This window comes from Rhinolophus sinicus, chromosome 1 (genome assembly GCF_057876585.1).
Source record: "Rhinolophus sinicus isolate RSI-liver-muscle chromosome 1, RSI-T2T, whole genome shotgun sequence".
In the NCBI taxonomy this organism is placed as follows: Eukaryota; Metazoa; Chordata; class Mammalia; order Chiroptera; family Rhinolophidae; genus Rhinolophus; species Rhinolophus sinicus.
The window spans coordinates 10380636-10407248 of record NC_142501.1 but is presented as its reverse complement, the minus strand read 5'-3'; the positions used below and the strand labels follow the sequence as shown (position 1 = coordinate 10407248).

The 26613-nt window shown below is 45.1% G+C and overlaps 1 protein-coding gene across 4 annotated transcripts in view; it reads right to left on the bottom strand.

The window, feature by feature from the left end:
- The window catches only part of FAM227A (family with sequence similarity 227 member A), a 53963-nt gene that overhangs the window by 16232 nt on the left and 11118 nt on the right, over positions 1-26613 (bottom strand). For all 4 annotated transcript variants that reach the window (XM_088796408.1, XM_088796411.1, XM_088796412.1 and 1 more), the window contains 8 exons: positions 25202-25348; positions 23199-23300; positions 22549-22653; positions 20554-20677; positions 19673-19780; positions 9184-9275; positions 3935-4091; positions 2098-2251 (listed from right to left, as the gene is read on the bottom strand). In XM_088796408.1, the coding sequence (XP_088652534.1) occupies positions 2098-2251; positions 3935-4091; positions 9184-9275; positions 19673-19780; positions 20554-20677; positions 22549-22653; positions 23199-23300; positions 25202-25348 (989 nt within the window). The remainder of the gene's footprint in view (positions 1-2097; positions 2252-3934; positions 4092-9183; positions 9276-19672; positions 19781-20553; positions 20678-22548; positions 22654-23198; positions 23301-25201; positions 25349-26613) is intronic.

Sequence of the window (26613 nt, the reverse complement as noted above, 5' to 3'; positions counted from 1 at the left end):
GGTCCCCGAACTCAAGGAACACATGTTCAAATTAGGAAGACAGGTGAGGAAATCCATAACCTGAGAAAAAGCTGGAACACGAGCTCTGAGGGCCAGTTGAAGTCAAGTTGGGGCTCTGCCACTTCCTGTGTGACCTTGGGCAAATTACTTCACCTCTCCATGCCAGTGTCCTCATCTCAACATGGCACATAGGTGCTTAGCGCTGTGTCTAGTATACAGCAAGTGCTCAATAAGTGGCGACGGCTGCTGCTGGTGTTATTACAGGAGGTTTTCAGTGGAGTGTGTTAAGATAAGTTTGGGGTACACAATGGGAATGCTGAATTGGGTAATATACAAGCTGACTTTTGAAACGTGAGTGGACATTACTCAATGAGGAAACAGGCCATGGTCATTCAAGGGAGACAAAACAGGCCATGGTCATTCAAGGAAGGAAGATGCTGTCATATGCTTCTCTGCTGTGGTAGGCTTGATGTAGAAAGCCTGGTATTTAAAAACTAGGATTCAGTGTGGCGGAAGCCACAATGGGAGTCTTTGAGAAAAATTGTGTTGACACAACATTCTCACGTTTGGGATCTTCTGCCACAACCTTTTCTTAACTTTGTGGAGCCTGCTTCTGCGTGCAACGGAGAGACAAAAAACCAAATGGCCCATTGTTCTTGTTATGAAAAACTTGGATGTAACTCCTTGATAATGTTTTCAATGTTGTCATTTCTTGAGATGGTGAAGCCCTAAACATGGCTTAGGCTCATATTTTCCTCTAGGAAAAGCATCTTTAGCTTGTATGACAATCCTATGTTGAAACATTTCATGGAGTTCTTCAAAAAGCATTTTGAATTGTGGGTGCTCTGCCCCCAGACAAGTTCGAGGACTCAGGACTCTGGGCTCAGGACTCACAAGAAAACGAGCCCTCCAGCAGCAGCGGACCCTGCTTCTTCATTGAGCTATAGCTCCATCTGCATGTGCCAACTCGGCTCTTCCCCCACTCGGAGCAGACACCCTGAAAAATAGCTGCTGGATTTCCTTTTCTCAGGGGGACTGCTCTAGGCCTCCCCAACTGCAAACTTTTCAAATCCAAGTCCTTGTGCTGCTTTGGACCCTGCAGTGTTCATGGTACGGCGGGTTTGCAGGTCTTGTCTCTACCAGCCGTCATCTGCTGGGTACTTCCTTTGAGCCAGGCACTGAGCTGGACCTCTCCTGTCACATACAACTACGTGAGTACTGCTGTGAGTGTCCCTGCCATATAAATGGCATCCAAGCCTCCCAAGGGCTCACTGATTTACACAGAGGGAGAGAGCTGTAACTGTAGCTCCGGTCTGTCCAACTTCAATGCCATTTGTTGAATGCCAGTTAGTGCTCCTAACTGATGTGCTATATCAGGGAAGTGGTAACTGATGTCCCGAAAGAGCCCTAGCCCACCCAAAAGTAAATTCCACATCAGTGTGTGTCACCTTTTGTTCTTGTTATGTCCACCATTAAAGAAAGAAAAAAACTATTTAAAATGTTATAATACTATATCAAATGTATATCCTATGCTGAAACATTTCATAGAGTTCTTCAAAAAGCATTTTGAATTGTGGGTGCTCGGCCCCCAGCCAAGTTTGAGGACCAGGGCTCAGAACTCACTTATATATAAAAGTAAACAAAGTAGTATAATTAACACCATTTACTCATTATCTAGTATCAACATAAGGTCAATCTTGACTCATCTATTACTCCTTTTGTTTCCCCACCCCCACCCCAAGTGGGCTATTTTAAAGCAAATCCTAGACACGATGTCATTTCATCCATAAATACTTCATTATTATCTCTTTAAGACATGACTCTTTTAAAAAATAACATAACTACAAAACTATTATATCTTTTTTAAAAAAAGGAACACACCAATAAAAAGAATTCCCTCATATCATCTAAAACCCAGTTATATTGAAATAAAATAAAAATCTGGTCTCTATTACTGTGGAGATTACATCCTGACCACAAGAAAGCTGAACATGCTGTAGACGTTACAGGGCTAGGCCCTCCAATTAAAAATTATGATGATGTGCTCCAGTAGACAAATGCTGAAACAATGCCACTTCCCTAAAGCCTCTTAAATACCTGAGGAAGTTGTCTTGCAGTTCTTTTAGGTACGTATCAAAATAATTCCATTCATTCTCATAGAGCTGGTTCAACTGCTGGAGGACAACCCTCCGCTTCTTCATGTTGTTCAGGGTCATGCTGATGACGTCAGCGTAGGTCAGGCTGGACTCAGTGGCTTTCATGGTCAAGGAAAACCCTACCCAATCAGTTGGTATTGACTCTCAGCATTACTAGCGAAGGGGGGCGGGAGGAGGAGATGGCAGAGCAGGGAACTGACCTGTTTCTGGACGAGATAGCGGAAGTCCGAGCAGGAAATGACTCTTCCTGCTCTTTGACCATGGCCTGCTTTGGAAACAGGCTGTCCTCTCCATGGCAAGGCCATTCCTTATCTTTCTATAAAGACTTTCTCTCTTCCTGCTGAAGGAAGGGCTAGGGAATGCTTACTTTAGACGGTCATCTACAATTCCTACTCTATTATCAGTGGTGAATAGGAAGAGATTCCCACTTTCCTTCCTTTCAGGCCCAGACCCTCATTCTCTATCTCATGTTTGTATGTGGAAAAATTCTCTCCGCTTCCCCCAACCCCCTCCCCCCCTTCTGGATGGGTCAGAATCTCAACTACACTCATCACAAGTGGCGGGAACTCAAACAAGGTGTGTCATCCTCTGTCTCGTTCCTCATCTATAAAGCAGGGATAATCATCCCAACCTTAGATGATGTTAATAACAATGCTAGTTATTATTTATTTAGCACCAGCTGTATACCACTTCATCCTGGCTGTAACACTATTGGTTTGGTATCATTGCCCTTATTTTAGGAAGGCGGTGATGACAATATTGAGCTCAGAGGTTAAGCTGTGCACGTGAGATCTTAAGGCCAGTGTGTTGCTGAGCTGGGACTCATATCCAAGGCTGTGTATCCCCAGCCCACGCTCCTTCCACTCCACTCCACTATCTTTACAGAGCAATGAGGTGATACAAGGAAAAGCATTTTATCATCAATAAAACACTATGAATTGTGAGTTGTTATTCTCTGCCTGTAGACATATAAATAGGTTTGTGGCCATGAAGCGCTGCAGGGTAGGAGTTACAAGTCCTACTAGTTCATTATGAAAGCTCCTCCTGAGGAGAGCTACGCGCAGGTAGGCACCATTCAGGCACACGTCACCTGCCAGGGACTATGCTAAGCCTTTGCCTCGATTGTGTACTCTGCAAAACAGGCCTATGAGGCAGGTACTGTTATCCCCATTTTAGACATGAAAAAATGAGGCTGAGAGAGAAGCTGGAACTTGTCTAAGATGATTGAGCTAGTAAGCAGTTGAGTGGGTTCTTGACTCCACATCTACCTGAATCCATGTTTGGACCCTCTGTGGTAAACAGCTAAGACTCAGGACACCAACATGTCACACTTATTTTCTAAAGAGCTGAGCTTTTTACCAAATCTTTGGATAAATGCCAAAGGGGCCAGGAATTTGCTGATGTGTCTGGGGGAGGGGGTGCATGTGAGAGGGTGTTAGAAGAAACACACACCTAGACACCAAAAGTCCTATTCAATACATACTCTGGGGTCAGTGAGCAATCTGGGAAGCATTACTGAGTTGCAAAGTATGTCAGAGTACCTAGTCAGCCCATTCATTCTGGTAGCTGGGAAGACATGTTGTACACCGGGAAATTCGACTTGCCCAGGTGCCACACAGGCAGCCTCTGAGGCAGACATGGAACTAACACGAGCACCTTTGCTGCTATGTGCCAGGCACTGTGCTGAGGGCTGGAGGCCCCTCCCTCATCCTCGCTTCTGGGAGCAGGAAGCAATGGCCTGGAGTAATGTGTGCCCCAGCCATGGAGGAAAGGATATGGGATGGTCTTGGTTTTCTCCCTCCTGACTATCAACACGTCTTGGCCATGCTGCCGCAGGGTGACATAGTTCTGGAGGAAGTACACAATGAGAGGGCTCTTCCCGTAAAGGTTGAAGAGGTTGGAAGTTATCTCAGGGCTTTTGCAGGCAGGGTGAGACTGAGCGGGAAAGACAGAAGGAAAAAATTAGGATGTTGTCATTTTTACAGCCTGCATTAAGACATGTAAAGATACTCATGCCCTTGATCCAGTAACTCCAGTTGTAGGATGCTGTCCTAAGGAAATTACCCAAAATAAAGAAAAACATCTTAGGCACTAAAATATTTATTACACAGATTTTTACTATAATAAAAGATTAGAATAACCTAAATTCAAGAAGATATTAATATCTCTACCCAAAGGAATAGTATGCCACTACTGAAATGTTTATGAAGAGTTGGTACTAAAATATCGTTTCAGGTATAATAGTGAAATAAAATAATAACAATGCAAAATTCGGTAAATAATATCTATTTTATGTGAAATAAGTGTAATTATATGAAATAATTCGGTTGAAATAACAGATGAGTGACTGGAAGCATAGGTACCAAAATGTTAACAATTAATTCAACAAATATTTACTGGGCGACAACGAGGTCTGACAATTAAGTTTGCGAACTCATCATAGAAAAAGTGCTACACACCTCATTACTGAATACCACTATGGTCACCTTTGAAGTACTCCCCTTGGGAAGTTATGCACCAACGCCCGCGCCTAGTCCACCCTTCAAAGCAATTTTGGAACTCTTTTTCTGGAATGGCCATCAGAGCTGTCGTCATATTACCCTTGATGTCCTGAATGTCATCAAAATGTCTTGCTTTCAATATTTCCTTTATCTTCAGGTAAAGAAATAAGCCATTGGGTGCCAGACTAGGTGAGTAGGGAGGGTGTTCCAATACAATTATTTGTTTACTGGCTAAAAACTCCCTCACAGACAGTGCCGTGTGAGCGGGTGCATTGTCGTGATGCAAGAGCCATGAATTGGTGAAAAATTCAGGTCATCTAACTTTTGCACACAGCCTTTTCAGCATTTCCAAATAGTAAACTTGGTTAACTGTCCAGTTGGTACAAATTCATAATAAATAATCCCTCTGATATCAAAAAAGGTTAGCAACACTGTTGCAACAAGTTTGCAAACTTAATTGTCAGACCTCATACTATGTATACACACTGTTCGAGGCGCTGAAGATTCAGCCGAGAATAAGACAAATCCCAGCCCTCATGGAGGTTGCATTATAGTTGAGAGAGAAACAAGAAACAAATCAACAAAATAAAAGCATCACATGATATTATAAAGTGCTCCAGATAAGAATAGGAAGGTGAGGGGTGAAGGGTGGTGCGAAGGGGACGGGGGAGGAGCGGAGTCTTCCGTGGGATGGTCAGGGACGGCTTCCCTGGCGAGGAGCGATCCAGGCAGATCTGAATGACGGGAGGACCATCAGTGTGATACCCCAGGCAAAGGGGACAGCAAGTGCAAGAGACTCTGAGGCAAACAAGGCCTGCGTGGCTCAGATGGAGAATAAATGATGAAACTAAAGAGGGAGCGAGGGCACTAGGCCAGGGGAAGGAGTTAAGATCTTTTCTCAGTGTGAAGGAAGCCACTGGAAGGTTTTGATCCAAGTACAACATAATCTGATTGATTGTTTTTCTAAAGATCCCTTTGACGGACGTGTAGAGGAATGACTGACTGCAGTGGGTAAGCGTGGACCTGAGAAGAGCAGTCGGGAGGCCTCTGCAGAGGTTGGGGGAGCTCATGGGGCTGGGACCGAGCAGTTGGGAGAAGGGTTAGAAGTGACTGAACTTGCAATATATTATGAAAGCAGAACTGGCAGGATTTGCTGATGGACTCAATGTGGGTGCGAGAAAGAGGAGTCAAGGATGACTCGGAAGGTTTAGGTGCCAGTTGCTGAGGAGGGAAGACGTAGGGAGGAACAGAGAGGATGCAGAGTGGGAGAATCAAGAGGCCTGTTGGGACGAGCTCTATTTCAGATGCTAATCAACAACCAAGAGGAAATGGATCAGGAAAGAGAATAGGCTGGGGCCAGGAGTGACTTGCTTTCCTTCCCCATATTCCTCTGCCTTTTCCCAAAAATGACAATGCTTATGTACTCCTTTTATATTGAAAGAAACAATACCTTTTATTTTGAAGAAGCAGTGATGGTTTAACCCACCAATAATTCTGTCTCATGAATGAAGGCTGCAACAGCACCGAACCACACTATTCTCGAATCCTATCTGTTTTAATTGCTTAATGAGAATTCTTCCATCTACAGCAGGGTCTCTCCACCTCAGTACGTTGACATTGGGGGCCAGGTAATTCTTTGCTGTGGGAGACTGTCCTGTGCATTGTAGGAAGTTGAGCAGCACCCCTGGTCTCTACCTGCTGGATGCTAGTAGTGCTCCAGCCTCCCCACTTGTGACAACCTGACATGGCCAAGTGTCTCCTAGGGGCCAAAATCACCCCCAACTGAGAAACAGCATCCTACAGCAAGATCCCACTCGGATTACAGAAATGTGGGGTTAGTAAGGAACCTACAGATCATTTAGTCCAATGAGTCCTAAAACCCCATCCCCAAATGGGGGCCAGTCTGTGTTCACTGGTCTCCAGGGAAATGAGGGGGGAAAGGAAAGATACATTACAATACATCTAACATAAAGTAAATGTATTCACTTTTAGGACTCTCTTTTATTCTGAGATTGTCTTTTCTACTTTTTTATATTAATGACCTTTTGTTGTGAAATGATGGTGATGGCAGATAGCAGTCATTTTGTTTTAGTAAACTTACTTAGTTTAAAAAAAAAAAGGTTTTCCAAGTCTAGAAAAATCCCAAGTGAACTAGGATCCGCTAACCTAGCTCCATGTTTATCCGAAGAATTTTTCTTTGGCTGCCCAGTATCCATTCTCAGTTCTTAACAACCTCCGAGTCTTGTGTGTTTGGGGTTTACCCGCCGCCCTCCACAGCATTTGGGCTTGAGGGGGCTTTAAGTCAAATGTCCTGCCCTCCCACGAGGGCCTCAGAAGGGGTCCACAGAGGCCTTCACAGGCTCTGCCAGCCATCACCTTCTTCTCATTCACCCAGTTGGAGCCAGGGCACCTGGAATAATCTCGGTCAATGAAAACTCCTGCTCCTGAGATTTTGAATCTTGAGTAGGGTGAAATATAGGCTGAAAACATGTGGGGGTTTATCCATTCCAAAGACGTCACTTTGAAGAAACGGCTTGAGGGTTATAATGGCTTGATTCTTCTTCTGGTCCCTGGACTGGTTTTCAGACTTTCCAGCAACTCGGTGTTCTTCCGGGTTTTGCTCACATTGGCCAGAGATAGATTTTGTTACTTGTAAGCAAAGAATCCCAGTTGGTACACACCCTTTCAATTATATTCACAACAGGTAAGTGTTCGTTTTGGATTCCTAACTTTGTTTACAAGAAATACACTACCTCCTGAAACATCCAGCTCCATTGTTGGTAAGCATCTGATTTCTACTCCCAGGCGGGAGGCAGGGGAGGGGCTGTGGGTACAGGGATGGGGCTGGCTCAGAGCCACAGCACCGGGCAAAGACGGGCCACTGGGCAAGAGAAGTCCGAGAACATCAGATTCAAGAGGCAGGGAGAAAGCAGGGGAGGAGCTGGAGGGAAGGGGTTGGCATCAGAGACCTGGCAAGAGGGAGGGCTCGGTTTGAGAGCCTGAGCTGGAACAAGGACCAGCAGACGGTCTACAGCAGAGCCAGAGGGTACAGCTGGTTTAAATGGCAACTTCGGCTCTTAGGAAGTTCTTTCTCACCCTAGATAAAAATCTGACTTCGGTAATTCCAACCCATCTTCCTTCAAAACACGTGTTAAGTAACAGTCCTTAAAATATTTGAGGGGGACCCTGGCATCATCTTTAAGTCTTGCTTTTCCAACTTAAACATCTTCAGGGCCTTCAGTAACTCCTAGACAGGATTTTCAGTTTGGTCCGTCTCTGGACACACATTAGGTGGGACCACCTGAAGTGGGACCATCCTCTTTCTTGTTCTGGGCCAATTGCAGTTCTTTTTAAAAAATTCTTTATTTTGACATTTAGCTATCATTTTTTCTGCTATCTCTGAGAGTAAAACGCTTATTGGCTTTTAACAAAATAAATTCATATTCATTGTGAAAAATTAATACAATGTAGAAATAAATAAAGGAAAAGATAAAAGTCTCCTCCATCCCCATTTCCTAGGAATAAATCTGTTAATACTTTTCTGTGTATCCTCCAAACCTTTCTATATGCGCATACTGACTTTATTCCAAAAGTAAAATTCAACAATAAAAATAGCATCATAATAACACTGCGGGCTTCGTTTCCCCAATTTTATGGGTCAGGAAAGGGTAACACAAGTAACACAGCTGAAGCGGTGCAGCACCAAGATCTGAACCCACATCTGTCTTTTTTTCCCAACATGCCCTGCTCCTCCTCTAAAGTTTCACGCGAAATGCTCAGGGAAATAGGCAGCAGGAGTGAATATGGAGAAATGAAGAAGGTTCAAGAAATCTACAATACTTGCTGTACTGGCCCACATTCTATGGCCTGACTCCTTTGCTAGTTGGTGTCTTGGGGGAGCCCAAAACCTCTTGCCCTGTCCTGGATCCTACGGGGCTCTCCCCACTACACCAGACTGAAGGTGTCATTGATGGAAACTACCCAGCATGGAGGTTTGTGGGGCAAGATTAGGGGGAGGGAAGCAGAAGAGGAGAGAACACACATAATTCAGTGCCTCTCTTGTTTTGGGGACTGTGCTGCTGGCCAAGCTCGGTGGTGAAAAACTCAGGCTCAGAGTCAGACAGTCTGCGTGTAAGTCTTGCCTGTATCACTTACTTGTTTTGTGAACTTGGATGAATTAGTTACTTGCTCTGAGCACCATTTCCTCACTAATAAACTGAAGAATAGCAGGAGTAATTATCTCGGGATTGTGACAGTTAAACAAAATAGGCTGCGTGCTGGACATGTAGTGTTGATTACGTTAATTATCACCACTACTTGGGGTCAACCTCAGAGTGACTATCTCCAGTTTACAGAATAGAAAACTGAGACTCAGTGCTCTCTTTCCACTACACCCAGGCTCCTGAATTTCAAGCAAGTCATTTGAATCCTTGGAGGAATCCAGAGAAAATTTTCATTCAACTTGTGCCTATCTCCTAGCTGCTTTAAAATCATCTCTACTATTAAATTTCTAATTATGTGCTCACCTTCTCAGGAAACATATTCTCATATCTTGCTTTTGATATCCACTTGATTCGTTGTGTACTTTTCTTCAAGATCGAAGTCTGACAATAATCGTCTGTCAATACAATATTAGCCAAAAAAAAGATCATTGGAGCTTGTCAGCTGTGGTAAGAGAGAACGTATGGCAGATCTCAGCTTCCTATTAGTATGAAAGTGCCTGGGTGTGTTCAGATCATTGGAGATACTAGAGGAAGTAGTTTGGGGAAATTCATAGTTTCACGTGCTTTTATCCACATGTACACCTATGGCCATAGATTTGTCCATTTATTAATCTATCTGTCGATCCTTCTATCCCTCTGGCCAACAAACACTGAGCACGTACTATGTGCTAGGCCCATGCTAAGTGCTGGAAGTGGACTATCTTCAAGGAACACAGAGTTTAGTGAGAACAAAAAAGACATGCAAATAGTAAGTGTCACACTAGCCCAGGTTCCATGACAGAATTCTCTACAGGTTACAGTATGGTCATAGCCCCTAGACCCCAAAGCCCACCAGAATAACTCAAACTAGCCCATCCAAAGCTGTTTACCCTGTCACGCCTAGTCTTTCCCCAGGAAATCCCAATAAAGGCTGTGGCCTCTGCGGGCCCCTTGCCCCTTTCTGCCTCCTGACTGACACTGGTGTTTCCTCTCATGACCCTGCATAGCAGGCCATGCCTCTCAGTTTCTAGAACTGTAAATAACAAACTTCTCTTTCAATGGGATTGACCTTTCCCGGTACTCACTCAGTCACTTTTATATGTTAACACCCAGGCACAAACCAGTTCCTACCTCAATAAATGCTGGTTTCTGATGGGGAGGGGAGCAGCAATCATGTCAGATTTATTGTATTTTGCCGTGTATATGATGTGCACCTTTTGCCCAAATTGGTGAGGGAATAATAATTACGCGCATTATAAATGGTAGTACTAATTCTGTATCTATATAAATGTTTTTAGTACTTGTGTTTACGCTTATGAGTTAAAAGTGTAACTCTAGAAATCAATAACGATATCTGTTTGCAAAATAATACCCTGGAATACGAGCATCAGTTTTGTTGAACTTATGATGAACTTACAATGGTGAAGTGTTCTTGGCCTTCTATGATTTGTAAATTTGTTACTGTTACATCAAATTTCTTGTACCATAATATGTTAAAAAATAAATGCTAAAATTCCTTTATAATACAAAAAATCAAGTACCTAAATGTAAACAAATAAAAACTTGAATTAAAAAATTAAAATGACAGATTTCCCCCGAAAGTTGGGGCCAAAAATGTGGGTGCGCATTATACACCACAAAACACGGTATTTTCTTTCACTGCCAACAACTTCTCTTTCCCACAGATACTAGCACTGTGCTGAACTCATCATTACAAAGGTAGAACTTAATCAGAGCTTGTTGAACTGAAAAGACAATTACTTTCACTCGTAGGTACCCCCATGTAACACGGCACGTCTATACTAACACGGTTTCGCTCTAACACGGTTTGAGAATTAGAGAAATCCCCAAACAACATGGAGTGTAATAAGAGCTTTTAAGAGCAAAAATAATCTCATTCGAAATTAGGGAAATCCCCAAACAACACAGAATGTAATACGAGCTTTTAAGAGCAAAAGATATGTCATTTGAAATTTTTCATTCGAACGTGGATGTCGTATCAGATTTGACTGCAGAATATTAAAATGTATTAGAATTTTAAATCCATTTTGTTCGTGGAGCATTAAGTTCAGAGGATGAAGATATCTTGCCAAAACGAAAACTCCCTCAGTTAATGGTGCTTAGTAGTGATGACGAAGAAAACATTATAATACATATTAATATGTTATACTTTTGGTGAAAATTGCTTTAATAAAGATATTTCTCTTAATTATAAAAATATAATAGTATTTTTTTAAATATTTGAAACCTAACCCTCTTTTTTGTACTAGTTCTTTGTTTCATATAACACAGATTCGCGTAAGATGGCATTTTTAAGGAACCTAACAACCGTGTTATACAGGGGTTACCTGTATTATTTGGTACCAACGCCCAGGCTAGAACCACAAGTGTAAAACGAGGGTGGCAAATTATGTTCAAACAAACCCAAGAAACGAGGGCTTTGGAGACAATAACTGAGCCAAAAGCCTACATTCCCTTTAGGTAGTTAGTGCCCTTTTCATGGTGTTCTGTATTTGTGAGCTGTCCTCTGAATTCTTGGATAAAGAGTCTCTCTCGTTATTTGAATTTACACTCATAGACTCCAGGGGACAGGAAAAAATGAACCAATTTAGTGAAACTGGTGGTGAGAGGAACACATGCTTCTTCCCAGATGTTGCTGATGGCTCTTGCCGAGGGAGAGCTTTCGGGCTCAGCTTGACCACTGAGCCCTCCATCCTGGGAGCACGGTGGAAAGAAGTGGCTGATGCAGAAACACATGGGCTGGGGACTAAGGCAGACCCGGGTTCCACTCCCAGCCCTGTCACTCAACAGTTGGTGATCTTGGGCAAGTCATCGAGCCTCTTGATTGCCTTGGTTTCCTCACAGGGTTCTTATGAGGACTAAGCCAGCTAATGCATGCAAAGTACATGAGTGGCTGCTCATGTGAAGGCTCCATGAACACAGCTACAGTGGTTTATGCAACCACTCACCACACCTCCTGCAGTAAACATTTCATTGAGCAACTAATGTATCTGGCACTGGGCAGACCCTGAAACCTAGTCCCTGCCCAGAGGAGCTTCCAGTCTAGCAGGAGCACAGTAAATAGATAATTATGCTAAGGTGTGAAAAGTATCAGATATTTGTTAAGAGGCAATGTAAGTTAGGATTAGGTTTGTATGTGAGTAACAGAGACTCAAAATAACAGTGGCTCAAACTAGGTAGAAATTTTCTCCTATGTAACAGTCTGAAGGTAGACAATCCAGGACTTAGATCGTATTTCTGCTAATGGGAAGTCCTTAGGGACTCTAACTTCTCCCCGCTCACCTTTCCTAAGAAAAGACCCTTGTTCTTAGGGTCCAAGATGGCAGCTAGAGCGCCAGTCATCACATTCACGTTCCAGGCAGCAGAATGGAGAAAAGGACAAAGAGGCAAATGATTCACATGAGTTGTTTTCTTAAGGAAGGCTCCCAGAAACTGCCACATAGCCCACCCCTTATATCTTGAATTAACTGGAGCTTAGTTACATGGTCACACATGGTTGTAGGAAAGGCTAGGAAATGTAATCTTTTACCTGCCTACTCAGATAAACATCAGCGGTTCTCTTTCTATAGATGATGGGGAACAGCAGATAATGCAGAACAGTAATCAATGGCCAGAAGCAGTACAAGCAGAGTATCAGAGGAGGCAGAATGGGAAACACTCGATTCCATCTCAAGGGGCGAGCTGGAGGACTTCCAAGGAGAGAAGACACTTTTGTTCTGTCTTTAAGGAGTGCAGCAATGTCAAACAGATGCCCCACCAAGATGAGCAGTCTACCAGCCTCAACAACCACCACTTTGCTTTTGTATAAATATTTGAATGGGAAGAAGAAAGAGGAAAGGCCTTCCCATACACCACGCAGCTGGTTGTCCGACAGCTACTGCTGTGTATAGAGTTGAAGTGGTTACTGGGGTTTGTTAGAGAGAAAACACTTCCAAAGCTCAATGAAGCCCCACACTCATTCTCAACAGGCCTCAGAGAGCTCTGTAGTGGCGCAGAGAGTAAATGCAAGGAGACTGCCTTGGCTTAAGTTATTAGACCCTCCTACTTGTTGGAGGCAACATGGTGCTGCAGGAAGAGCTCAGACTGGCAGCATCCTGACGTTGGCAGAAGTCAGCTGCGTGCCCTGGGACAAGTGATTCACCTCTATTTCTTCCTTTGCCAAGTAAAGGAAATCATCACCTACCTCGGATGTTGTAAGGACTAGAGAGGATACATACAAAAATGCGCACACGGTGGACTCTTCAAAGTACTTTTCCCACGTTGTGACCAGCAACCACACCGAGTGTGAGGCAAGGTGACTGTCTCGCAGTGGGACGTAAACTAAGATGGCTCTGGAGTCCCCTCCCCACCACGGCACAGAGGAGATGGAACCGTTCTACCCCACGTGGTCACCCTACTGCTCAGATTCGCGAGCTGAGGGCTCAGCTGTGATGGGACAGAGTTGCAGGGGAGCCTGTTTTGGAGCCGATGTGAGATTCAATCTGGGGATGCCCAGACATGTCTGGGAGACGGGTGGGCGTTAGCAGGGATGGGCACGAGCGGGAGGAAATTGGATCAGTGTTGTTATTGATCCTCTCTGTCCCGATGCTCTAGAATTTGGGGAAATTCCGGTTAAAGTGAGTAAACATTCTGACAGGACATGACTAGACAACAATCTATGGGGCATCACCTATCCCTAGACTGAATCTATAAGAATCAATACGTCATGATGCCCATTTTGCAGATAAGAACACAGAGGCTCCAATTTGCTCAAAGCTATAGACCTGACAGGTGGCCTCACCTAGATAGAAATTTCAGTCTTCTGAACCAAGCCTACTGTGGTTTCTGCCTTTGCATGTGGCTCCGTGGTGCTCATTCTCTCCTAGTTCCTCGTTTTCACTTTGTCACAGATATGTAAAACTTGGGCAGAAATAGTTCCTTCTATAATCCAGACCTCTCCTCTGAAGTTTCATCTTGTATACTAACTACCTATGTAACGTCTCCATTTGCACTTCTCACAGGCGTCTAAAAGTTAACCAGCTCAAAACTGGACTCCTGATAGCTTCCCCCCACCCTAAACCCTACACTTTCCGTCTCAGTAAATGGCACCATTCAGCTGCGTAAGCCATACATCTATTATTTATTAAATGAATGAATGACGACCCAGTCTCTAATAGGTAAGAGCCCTTATTTATATTATAATATATAGCTGGGCCTCATAGCAGAAGCCAGCCAGACAGATGCTTTTTCATTCCTACTGTGCAAAACCCAACACTAAGCGCGAGAAGGCAGACCACAGGTCAGAGACTTGAAGCTCTGCGCGGACGGACTCTCGGATGGATTGTTGCCATTGACAAGCCCAGCTTGAACACAACAAACCATTTCCTTGAATAGCTGGGAAAGTGTGTCTGCTAAAGACGAGAGGGGCTCTGTCCCCACCATGACATGCAATTACTCCCTCCATCCTGGTTTACTCAGTAGAACTTCAGCTGCTTTCAGGGTTGGAAAACTTTTGATTATTTCTATTCCTAGGGCAGGAAATGGAATCTCTTAGCTGGGTTTCTGATATAACTGTCAGAGGTTTTACGTATTTTAGTGCAATGAAAACGCATTTGTTTTACGCAGTTGTGACAGGCAGTGCAAAAACATTAAATAATATTTTGCTCTTGGCCTCTGAGTGACAGCTATCCCTCCGCAGTGCCTGCTTTGTCTATATTTTTGGGTGACTGACATTTATAGAGCACTGTTACATGCGAAGTGCAAGAGTTTACATAGGTGAGCTCATTCATGAAGTGAAGAGATATTTGTTGAGTGCCTTCTTTGTGCTAGGTCTATTCTAGGAGCTGGAGATAGAAAAGTAATAAAGAAAAAGAGGTCTCGTTCTCGTGGAGTTTACATTCTAATAGAGGGAGACAGATGCTAAACAGTCCATAACTCTCACAGGGAGAAAAGCAGACTGAGATCAGCAGTATACAATTATAACAGGTAATGTGATGATGGTGGCTGGGGAGTCAGGCAGTGAAACTGGAATCTGAACCTGGAAACTGAAAAACAAGGAGCCAGCGAGTCCCTCGGGACTCTGAGGAAAGCCGTTTTAGGCAAAGGTGACAGCTAGTGCAAAGGCCCCCGGGCATAGGCTTGGGGGTGCCCAAGAGGCCGAAGGAAGGCCAGTGGGCGGATGCCTGGTGCCAAGGGAGGGCATGGATGCGAGGAGGCTGGAGAGAAAGGTGGTGGCCGGATTTTGCAGGGCAATCAAGGCAGGCTAAGGAGTCTGGATCTCATTCGAAGTGTACTGGAGAAACTATTGAATGTTTTAAGCAGGGAACAACCTCATCTGATGTGTGTCTGTACAAGGTCACTCTAGTCGCTGTGTGGAGATCAGGCTGGGCTAAGAATGAAGGGAAGGAGCCCAGGAGAGGCCACTGCAGTCAGCCAGGAGCGAACCGATGCCGGGGGCTGGGAATCGGCACTGTCCCCACCCCTTTCTAAGTTGAGATCCCCGCAGGGAGGCCAAGAGGGCAGTTGCATAGACCGGGGTGAGTTCCAAGAGGCCAGGGTACAGAGATTTGGGGGTTACTGGCATATGGCAGAAGTGACGAAGAGTTGTTCTTTGGTTCCTTCTTGTCCTGGGGACGACACTACAGATCAGGAGCCTTGAGGCCGTCCCGTCCCTGGAGGCAACAGCAGCAGCAAGAGGACCACTTATGAGAGACCTTGGGCAAGTTACCTAACCTCTCCGATCCTGTTAAAAGGTGTGACCACTAACTACCTCACAGGGCTGATGAGCAATGAAAGGAAATGATGACTGCAGAGCCCAGTGGGCAGGACAAGCACGCGATCCACACGGCGGGGTAAAAGAGGATTGACTTCTAAAGTAAAACCAAAAACTCAGAACCCAGAAAAACTGAAATGAAAAAATGTTGGATAAAACGCTTTTAAAAAGTACCAATCTAGCAACCTCAGAAGGTGTTACATTTAGTATTCATTAAAATGTCATGAAGTTTGAAGACAACTTACAGGTCAGATTTTCTTCACTTTGCAATTCCCGTGTGTCCATGATGACCACTGGGAATGCAAACCTATTAAATGGGCCAGTAACTGTGAAAGTATAGGAAGGGAGCACACAGCAGCGCCTGGCTGTGAGAAAGGGGTGGCTATTCTGATTCCCAGCCAATCACCGCAGCCGTACGCTCCTCTAAGGCTGTCGGGTATTCTCTTCCCTGTGCCCTGGACCCAGGCTTCTCAAACGGGAATGTGCGTATGGCTCCCTGGAGCACCTTGGAAACCTGCAGAGTCTGATGTAGTCCATCTAGAGAGATGCTGATGCTGCTGGTCCCTGGACCACACTTTCAGCAGCAAGTCTTTGCCACAGCACAGGAACCACAATGGAGCAGCCGCCTCCTCATCCAGGAAACCAACCAGCACCGCCTGGCGCTCCTCCTCACCCATTCTCTCTGCTCTTTTCTGCTGGTACCTCAGAAGGATGCTGTCTATTTAAACAAGGGTGGCTCTCCTACCACCAACCCTGCTAACTCCTCCAGCACAGCTTGCTCTGTCAGGCTGAGGCTTTCAGAACGAGCCACACACTCTGTTGTCATTCCTGCATCACTTTCCCTGACACCTGGGTCCTACCTTCCACCACCTGATGGAAACAGCTCTCTCAAAGTTCAGCGACAGGGTTTCTTTTGCGGGTGATGAGAATGTTTTTGGAATGAGATAGTGGTGATGGCTGTACAACTTTGTGAATATACTAAAAACCACTGAATTATACACTTTCAAAGGGTAAATTGTATGTTATGTGAATTGCATCTCAATAAAGCTGATATACAGAGAAGATCACCGCAACCTCACCACACGATTCCATGGCTCCTTCCTAGGCCTCGCTCTGTGGTCCTGCTGCAGCCGCTGGCATCACTGACCATCCCTCAGTACAGGCCCCTCTGGCCCCCAGGGCCCCAGTGTCTCTGGGCTCCTCCGGCCTCTCTGGATCCTTTCTTCCACCTCCAGCATGTAGGTCTCCAAGGCTCTGACCCCAGCCCCCTTGTGGGGACAGAGCCAGGAGTGCGGTTTCCAGGCTCTCAGCCTCACATAGAAAGGTGCTGGCTCAGGTAGTAAATGGCCATCAACTGTGATTGGATGGCCATCAGCTGTGGCTAGTTGGCCGTCAGCTGTAACCAGTGAGCCATTGGTCACTAATATAACTGCTGTGGCTAGGCTAGCAGAAAACGGGGACCAGCAAGAAGATGGTGGCTGAGCTAGCAAGCACGGATTGCAGCTAGCAAGTGCGGAGTGTGGTGGAGTGTGGATTGCGGATTCTGTGGCTCCTGCTTCCTGTGTCTCCAACCCAGCCGCCAGCGAGAATATAGTGATATGACTCCCCTACCTATGGCTTCGTGGGTGTTCCATTTTGGCTTCACCATATCCTGTGTTCTTATGTGGGGAGCGGGACCAGAGACCCCGCAGGCTGCCCCACATGACACCTCTCTCTTCTCCCTCCTTTGATATTTCCATCTAGAGATAATGTCAGCGAGCATATCTACTTTAATAAACTCCCAACTGAGAGCCCAGCCCTGACTTCTCTCCTAACTGCATCTCCAGTGGCATCTTGGTCATCTCCACCTGGATGGTCCATCGTTTCCTCCAATTTATCGCGTCTAAGATCAAACTTGTGGCCTTTCTCCCCAGACCCAATCCTCCTCTTGACTTCCTAGTTCTAAGCGGAATATCTGCAAATGCTGGCTGCTAGGTGCTTAGAGCTGCTTTGAATCTGGAACCCACCCCAGCTCCAGCATCCTTCTGGCCTGACCTACTGAGCTGAAGGGCATTTCTGGCTTCCTCATGGCCTTATGGCCTCATATCCATCTTCACAATTGTGCAGGAAAGTGTTAACATAGCAGCCCTGATGGCTGTCCTTGAAGAGTCCTGCTTATAAGGCTGGCCCTCGGCTGGCACCTGGGAATGTGGGTTTCAGCAGTGTAGTGGCTCACTGTGCCTAAACCATTTGTAGAAACAATATGGTTTACACAGAACACCTGAGTTCCTGTGGGACCCTGGAATTTGGAATATGCCAGGCAGGGGGCACCTATGTGATCAGACCCCAGTAGAAACCCTGCACACTGAGTCTCTAACGAGCTTGCCTGGCAGGCAACACTTCCCACGTGTTGGCACAACTCCTTGCTGGAGGACTAAGCGCGACCTGTGTGACTCCCTGAGAGAGGACTCAGGGGAGCTTGTGCCTGGTTTTCCTGGACTTTTCCCGATGCACCTTTTCCCTTTGTGTGCTTTCGCTGTAATAAGTCGCAGCCGTGAGGCTTGGGAGTGCTCCAAGGGAACTACTACGCCTGAGAGAGGTCTTGGGCACAGTTTCCCCACCCTGGCTTACGCTGCCCCACAACCGCAGATTCCCAGCTTTCAGAAAGAGAGTCTCAGGGGGCACCTCACCCAAGCTCCCACCCAACCCACAACCTTTCAGGCAACGTGCTAGCAGCTCTGCCAGGGCCCCTCCAGGCACAGGAAGCTCATCTCCTGAGACAGCACTGCCTCGTAAGGGGGTCCCTCCTTTCTGCTGGGTGCCCTTCCTTTCCCTGAGGACGTTAGACTAAGGGAAGGAGAACGGTTTCACTGGACAGAGAGGCCAAAGACTGACAAAAGCACCAGGTTGGTGAGTCTGTCTGGGCAACAACCTGGCTCCCCAATTGTGCTGGGAAACCTCGGGCACCTGAACGTCTCTACACCTCAATTCCTGCCATACGATGGAAATAATAGGATCTCTCCTAAGGTTGGGGAGGATGAAACAAAACAATGCAAGTCCAGCAGCGGCTGGTGCAGAGAACAAGTCCGTGTGATTAGCGTTATCTGTGTTGCTAATCCAACTACAGCTACGTGCTCAGCTTCATACTCTGACAATGTGAATTGTTTTCACCACATTTAAGAGAAAAACCAGTCTCCTCATTCCTCTCTCCCTCCTCCCTGAAGGGTCCTGGATATCACGAAAGGGTTTGATTAGACAGATGCTGTCTGCCCCCATGAAAGACAGAGCTTTGCTGCATCCCTGGGGTACCCCATGAAAAGGGGCAGACATTCCCCAGCTGAACTCCAGTGTGTTCTCTGATTTCACAGTCCTGAGTCTGAATCCCGGCAACCCACAGGCTGGTCCTCCAGCCCACTGCTGCCATGAGAAACACCTCTGTGCCGCTCAGCCTCTGGGTCTTCTCCCACGCTGGTCCCTCTGCCTAAAACAGTAGTCCTCCCCTGCCCAGCCTAAAACACACACCCTTCCAACTGCAGCTTACATGCCACTTCCTGACCCTCTCAGGGCGGAACTGGGCCCCCTCCCCGCGCGGTGCACGCCCTGTCCCAGTGCCTGATCCGCTGCAGTGGAGCTGTGTTGCCTGAGCTTCCCATTAGACTGCACGGCGGGGCCACGTGCCTACTGTTTATTTAGCCCCGTGCCTGGCACACCGTCCTCGACTGTCTGCCGAGCGCAGTAAGAAAGTTGGCCTTGGGCAGGTTGCCTCATCTGAGGAGGCGGCAGTGGGCCCTTCAGCTGCTTGTTGTGAGGATTAAATAAAAAGGATAAACACCTTAGCACGGTGCCTGGCACATAGCAGACACTCAGCAACGGGCATCTACCATTAGAATGGAAAATCCCACCCCCGACTCTAACCATGGCTCGGAAGTATTAACATTTCAGTCATTTTGGTGACTAGTTTGGGGGTACGTGAGCGAGAACCTGGCCTTTCCCTGCCCCAACTAGATGGTGTCTGGGTGTGGCTGGGACAAAGGGGGCAGAAGTCCATAAGCGGTACCTTACCCTTTATCAGTTTTTTTCTCTGCATCATTAATTCTTGTCTCCGGAATCTCTCTGGATCCAGTTCCGAGTAGTCCCAACTGTTATAATTCTGTGGGCAAGGATATATACCTAAGAGGGAGTCAAGAGTGGTAATGAAAACTTCTGCAAAGGAGAACAGGAGACGACAAATGGAAGACAGAGGCCTCTGAGATGCCCCCGGATGGTCCATCGGGAGGCTGGGCTTCCAGCGAGCACTGTCTCCGCCCCACACCAGCCTTGCGGTCCTGGCTGTCACTTCCTCTCCAGGAGGCTTTGGTTTCTTCATCTGGACAATGGAGACGGTATGCCCACCCTGCCCGTGTGACAGTGTGGGTGTGAGGACCAGATGACACCACGATGGGTGAGCCTGTGCCGCGCTGTGCAAATGCAAAGGCACTGGCATTGTGTTCCTGTCTGTCTCCTCTGCTTTTACTGGACTAGAAGCTTGCTGAGGGGAGGTTTCATTTACCTTTGCACCTCCAGGGCTTAGTATTGGACCTGGCACATAATAAATAGGTACTTAGTAAATTTTGTTCAACGTAGTATCACACTAAGTGATAGCTAAGTACCAGAAATGAGTTCACTCTACATATTTGATGGTGATGTTTACGGGGCTGTGCTCAATCCTGCTCCCTGCAGGTGCAGCTGGGTACGAAGAGGGGACAAGGCGTGTCTGAGAACTGTTTAGAGGAAGCGGGAAAATTGGTGCTCATTGGGGCTCTAACCGCTTTACTTTCTTTAATATCGAGAAAAGGACGACTGCCTCAGTGAAGGTGTGTGATGGCAAACAATCACACACCCAGGCTCAGGTGGAAAAGGTGTTTCCAGAATTGCTTGCCCCGGGACAAAGAAGCACCTCTTACCTGAAATCCACAGGCTCATCGTGTTACAGAGGTCAGACTTGAATTCGTGTGTGTTGAACCAGGACTGTGGGAAGCAGCAACAGAAGCTTGTGTACAGGGCTTTACTCAGAAGTGATGGCAATCTCTGGGGGACAAGCAGAACTCAGGCAACCTTCCGGACATTTCTACCCCCGGAAGAGCCCCTGACGTCAGAAAGGACCTGTGATAAAATTCTCTGACACCATACTGCCTTCTGGTTTATTAGGGGAGCAGTTTCCCTCTGCAGCTGCCCCACAGCTCAGTGGACTCCTTACCCTACCTGGGGACGGCTCCTCAAGCATCGTGCTACGCTAGGCCAGCAAGCCCCCCCAGCAACTCTGTCCATATGTGGTCTGTGGTGTGGCCCCTTCTGCAACCTGGCCAAACAGCAGTCCCGAAGGTGACAAGATGCATTTGACAGACCCATCTTGCTATGTCCTGGAGATAATATTAGTAAGTACTACTCACTGGGTTTTGTCTGTGCACAGGTGGTATCGTTGTTTCTTAACTATGGTTGAACGCAGATTATGCATTTATATCTGGCTTTATGTATTTAAATGATAACATAAGCACTTCCCCCAAGTTTTCATAATATTGTACTGAGTGGGCATATCAAAATTTACTTAACCATCCCCTATTGGTGGATATTGTCTTGTTGCCAAGACTGCATTAAAAATTATGCTGAATAATTATTTTTATTTATTAAGCTATGTCATTGTCTGGCACATAGCAGTAGGCAGACAAGATTGTTGAATAGATGAATGCACGCGTGAATAAAAGCAGCTTTTCCTGTATATTAGATTATGTCTCCCAGAAGATAGTATTATACTACTAATTACAGTAATGTATTGGGAGCTAGCCTGTGCTGGGCAGTATGTCAGATGCCTTACAAACACCATCTCCTTTAAGCCTTAGGACAACTCAATGAGAGGCATTATTATCCCCATTTTATGGATGGTGAAACTGAGGCACAGAAAGCCTAAGTGACTTGTTAAGCGGTCACATAAGTGCCTTTCAGCATAATTGTATCAATTTACTTTCCACTCACACTGTCAGAGTGCCATTTCCCTGTGTCCTCAACGACACTAAGAATTATACTTTCTAATCTATGCTCTCTGACAGGTAAGAAGGGACATCAAATTAGTATTGTTTTAATTCATATTTTTCATTATTGTTAAGGATGAACTTTTTCTTATTTGTATTTCTTCCCTGGTGAATTTCTAGATTATGTGTGCTTTGTCCATTGGTCTATGGGGTGTTTCATTTTTTCTTATTGATTTATAAGAGTTCTTTATGTTGTGTGACAAACACATATATAGTACTGATATTCTGCATAGTTTCTCATTTGCCTTTTAACTTTGTAGTAATTTTTTAAAAAATTATATAATTATATTGATCAGTCTTTTCCTTTACAGTTATTTCCTTGGAGCCATATTTTAAAAATCATTCCCCACTCCCAAACCATGTAACTATGCACTTAAATATTTTCTTCTAGCAAACCTTCAGGTACCTCTATACATACACTCATAAAAAGTATATAAGTATATTCATACTTTTAATTTTAAAATTATAGGCTTATTTAAATACTACAGGAATATATAAACTAGAAAAGGAAGTCTCTTATAACCTTATTCCCCAGAATATAACATAACGATTGACTAAGAGTTTGGTAAAGATTTTTTCAGACTTTTTTCTATTCATAGGCACACATATATAATGTACATATACATGTATATTTTTTAAACATAGCGTTGTATACATTGCTTTGTTTTTCTCTTAAAATATAGCTTTACATTTTCCCAATCAGTATATATAGACCTACCTCATTTTTCCTAACTGCTGCATTGTAAGTCAGTGTGGATGTATTACAACTTACTAGTCACTCCCTTATGGAAAGAAAGTTAAGGGCATCCTATTGGCTTAGAAGTGAGTAGCTATCTCGTGTGAGTTTTTTCCTAAACAGTGGTTCATGCTCACCTTTAAAATAGCCTCTTCATAGTGGGACCTGGATTCACGAAACAAAAGAAAAGCGTATTGTAGGGCTATCCGGTCGAACAACTTATTCTGGATCTCCCTGTTTGGCTGCCAGGAATAAAAACGGAGAAGGGATTACTACAGTCCCTGCTGAAACAGCCAAGAGCTGAGATTCTTAAATATGTATTTCTTTCCTTTTTAGAAATCTTATTCTCAAGATATTTAACCTCATTATTTAGGAAGTACTACAGAAATTTGTTTCATAGGATTTATAAAACATGAACATAGAGGGGGAGTGTGGAAGAAAGCACCCTAACTGTGGACCGGGAGGTCCTTACTTTACTCTCGGCCCTGCCCTTGACCAGACATGTGACATGGACCAGTTCCTACAGCTCAGGGGAGCTGCAAGACATTGGGAAACGGCTAAGAGAGAGGACCAGAAAGCTGAAGTCACTTGCCCAAAGTAATACAGCCAGCAAGCGAGTATAGGGCGAGGCTTGTGGGAGGTAGGGAGCGGAAAGATGGGGTGACGAAGGAGGCTGCAGGGCGGTCCAGAGAATCAGAGTGGCTTATAGCCCATGTTAAAGAGGTTACGATTTGTGCCATAGAAAAATAACTTAAGCAAGGAGAGAAGCGATCAGATTTGCATTTACCTGGTACCTTTCATGAAAGATCCACCAGAAGCTATCCAGCCATATGGTTGCTAGAGAAGGAGAGGAGAGAAACTTCTCTAATTCTTTATCCGAACAGAAAGACTTGAAAAAAAACAAAATTCACATTATTATTGTTGCTGTAATTATTCTTTTTAAAAAAATGCACCTGGCGCCACAGACAGATTCATATACCATCTCCACTCAGAACCGTCCTTTCCTCCTTCCGTGTCCCACGCCTGCTTATTGTTATTAATCACACCATCTTTCCACCAGTCACCTTTGGAGTTAACATACTTTGGAGTCAACTTAAAAAACACACACACACACACAAAAAAAAAAAAAAACAACACCTAACCTTTTAGTGAGTGCTGACTACGTGCCTTGCCAGGTGGTTTTACATGTTCTCTTTTAACCCTTGTAAGAATCATATGAGGCATGTGTTACTATCTCCATTTCACAGAAGAGGAAACCAAGGACTGAAGTCACTTGCCCAAAGTAATAGAGCCAGCAAGTGGCAGAGCCACTATATATATATTTATATATATGTATATATATAATATATACATACATATATATATATAAAATCACTGCAGTATTATTCCATTATTAATCATTAAACTGTTTCTGATAGCAGTGATAATAAAAACAAACTACCATTTTTTGAGAACTTACGAGTATGACTTACCAAGCACTGTGCTAAGCGCTTGTGTACACACATCGTATTTAATTTTACAATAATTCTTCAAGGTAGAGATGGTTGTTATCCCTATTTTGCAGCAGAAGAAACCAGAGCCCAGAGAGCTCCTTAACCACGGAGATGCCCTGCCTCCCGGTTCCTTGCTATCGTAAATGGCAATGTGGTGAACATCTGTTCATATTGTCCTGGAGATAATACGATGCTGCTCTCTGCGTCTCCACTGAGGAAAGCAGGGGATCAGGTACCCCAGCCCAGGCTGACCACTGCCTGGCCCAGAGACCAGCACCCGGAGAAGGCAGCTGTCTACTCATAGACTGCAGGGCATGCTGGAACCTGGCACTGGAATGTCAGCAAACACCAATGGCACACTGGGCAGCGACTGGTCCAAACACATCATCACTCTTAGGAAGTCTGAACGCAAGACACAGAGGAATGAGACGGATGGAACTAGAGACCTAGGCAGAGCGAAGGCAGCAGGGAGAAATTATGCAGAAGAGAGGAGGGAGGGAAGGAAAGAGGGGTGGGAAAGAGGGGGAGAGAGAGACAAACAGAGATAGTAGGGGGACCGTGGGTGAAACAAGCAACAGTGAAAAGTACAGGTAGAAGAGACTGAGAAGCAGGGTCCCAGGAATGGCAGGGTGATCAGTTAGGAGCCAAGGGGACAATGACCAGAGCTGCTTTGGGAACACTGGAGTTGTTGTGAAATCATGTAGGGTGATGGGGCACAGCTGTAGGGCTGCTTCCTCCCCTCCCCACACCTCCTCACAACTATCCCCACGTCCTGAGTGGTCACCGTTGTCTCACATATGCACACAGGTTCTTCTGGGCCTTAGAATATGCCCTTCCTTCCTTCCTAAGGAACCCAGTGTGCACTGCTCTCCAAGTGGGTAACTCACCCCATGGGGCATGGGAAGACAATATTCTAACTAATGTTTTATTAAGAAAAAAAGAAAATAAGTTCATCAACATACAGTGCAGTGACTGACAACAGAACATGTACAGCACTGATAAGGAAACGTGTCGTGAGGGCGTGTACTCATTGTTTTGCTAATAGGACACATGATCAAAACAGTCTGGAGACCAGCGCTCTGGTAGAAAGACTCTTGGTTTTGGAGGGAACGTGGGCTTGGGGTCTAAGCTCAGCTCGGTCACTTGCAAACTCAGTGACTCACTCAATTGTCCGGACTCTCAGTTTCCTTGGATGTAAAACTGGGACAGCTGCGACTGCCACGCGGGTGGTTGTAACACTGGGAACAGCTGGGCCCAGGTGGGCATCACAGAGGTGAGCTGTCTGGTCTTTCCTTACCTTGCCGGTGAGGGGGTTTCTTTCAGACCGAACCACATTGCCAACCATGTCACAGAAGTCCACCCCATTGGGAAGCTTGTTTGGCCTAGAGCTGTTAAACTGTGGGTACTGGTACAGCTCTGCCAGCAGATTTTTATCTGCTATTTTCTGAAGCAAAAAAAGAAGAATATGAAAATGGAGTCCATCATTTTGACAGAGTAAGACAATAGGATATCTTCCCCTTTTTAGCATGACAACAATATAACAACCTTACAGAATGTTGGAAAAAATGAGGGTGCATTTATGATCCCAGCACCCCTATTGAGCAAACACCTATTGACATTATTTCTATTTTCCCATTCAGGCTTTGAGCACAGGTATACAAACAGGTAGATGTAACCTCAATCATTTTACAATACATACACACACACACTTTAATATCCTGCTCTAGCCACTTAATTTTAGATTTTTCACACTGCTACACTGTCTTCAAATTTATCATTTAAAATAATATATCCTGTTAAGAAGATGTGCAATAATTTAACTACTCACTGTTACTTTTGAGTAATATTACTGTCACTATATTAATAATAAAGTTAATAATAACTTGGAGCATATACCGTGTTTCCCCGAAAATAAGACCTACCCTGAAAATAAGCCCCAGTTAAGATCGTCAGCCAGATGGACGCATTTAGTACATTATGACGATGTTCCCGAAGAAGATGACATGACTGTATTTGAATAAACATAGATTGTTGCACATGAAAAAATAAGACATCCCCTGAAAATATGCCCTAATGTGTCTTTAGGAGCAAAAATTAATATGAGACCCGGTCTTTTTGTTTGTTTGTTGTTTTTTTTTTCTTTATTAGGGAAGGGGAACAAGAATTTATAGGGGAACAGTGTGTATTTCCAGGACTTTGTTTTTTCTTTCCAAGTCAAGTTATCCCTCAATCTTAGTTGTGGAGGGTGCCGTTCAGCTTCAAGTTGTTGTCCTTTCAGTCTTAGTTGTGGAGGGCGCAGCTCAGCTCCAGGTCCAGTTGCCATTGCTAGTTGCAGGGGGCGCAGCCCACCATCCCTTGCGGGAGTCGAGGAATTGAACTGGAAACCTTGTGGTTGAGAAGCCCACTGGCCCAGGTGGGAATCGAACCGGCAGCCTTCGGAATTAGGAGCATGGAGCTCTAACCGCCTGAGCCACCGGGCCAGCCTGAGACCTGGTCTTATTTTGGGGGAAACACGGTATAAGACTCGGTCTTATTTTCAGGGAAACACGGTAGTTTCCCACCTCCTCGGGTTATTTATTTGGTATGGCTTTCTTAAAATGGCACTATTAGATCAAAGAATGTGACTATCTTTATGGTTCTCAATATAGACATTAAATGGATTTTTAGAATAAAAATAAAATATGACTACAAAATCTGTAAAAATACAGA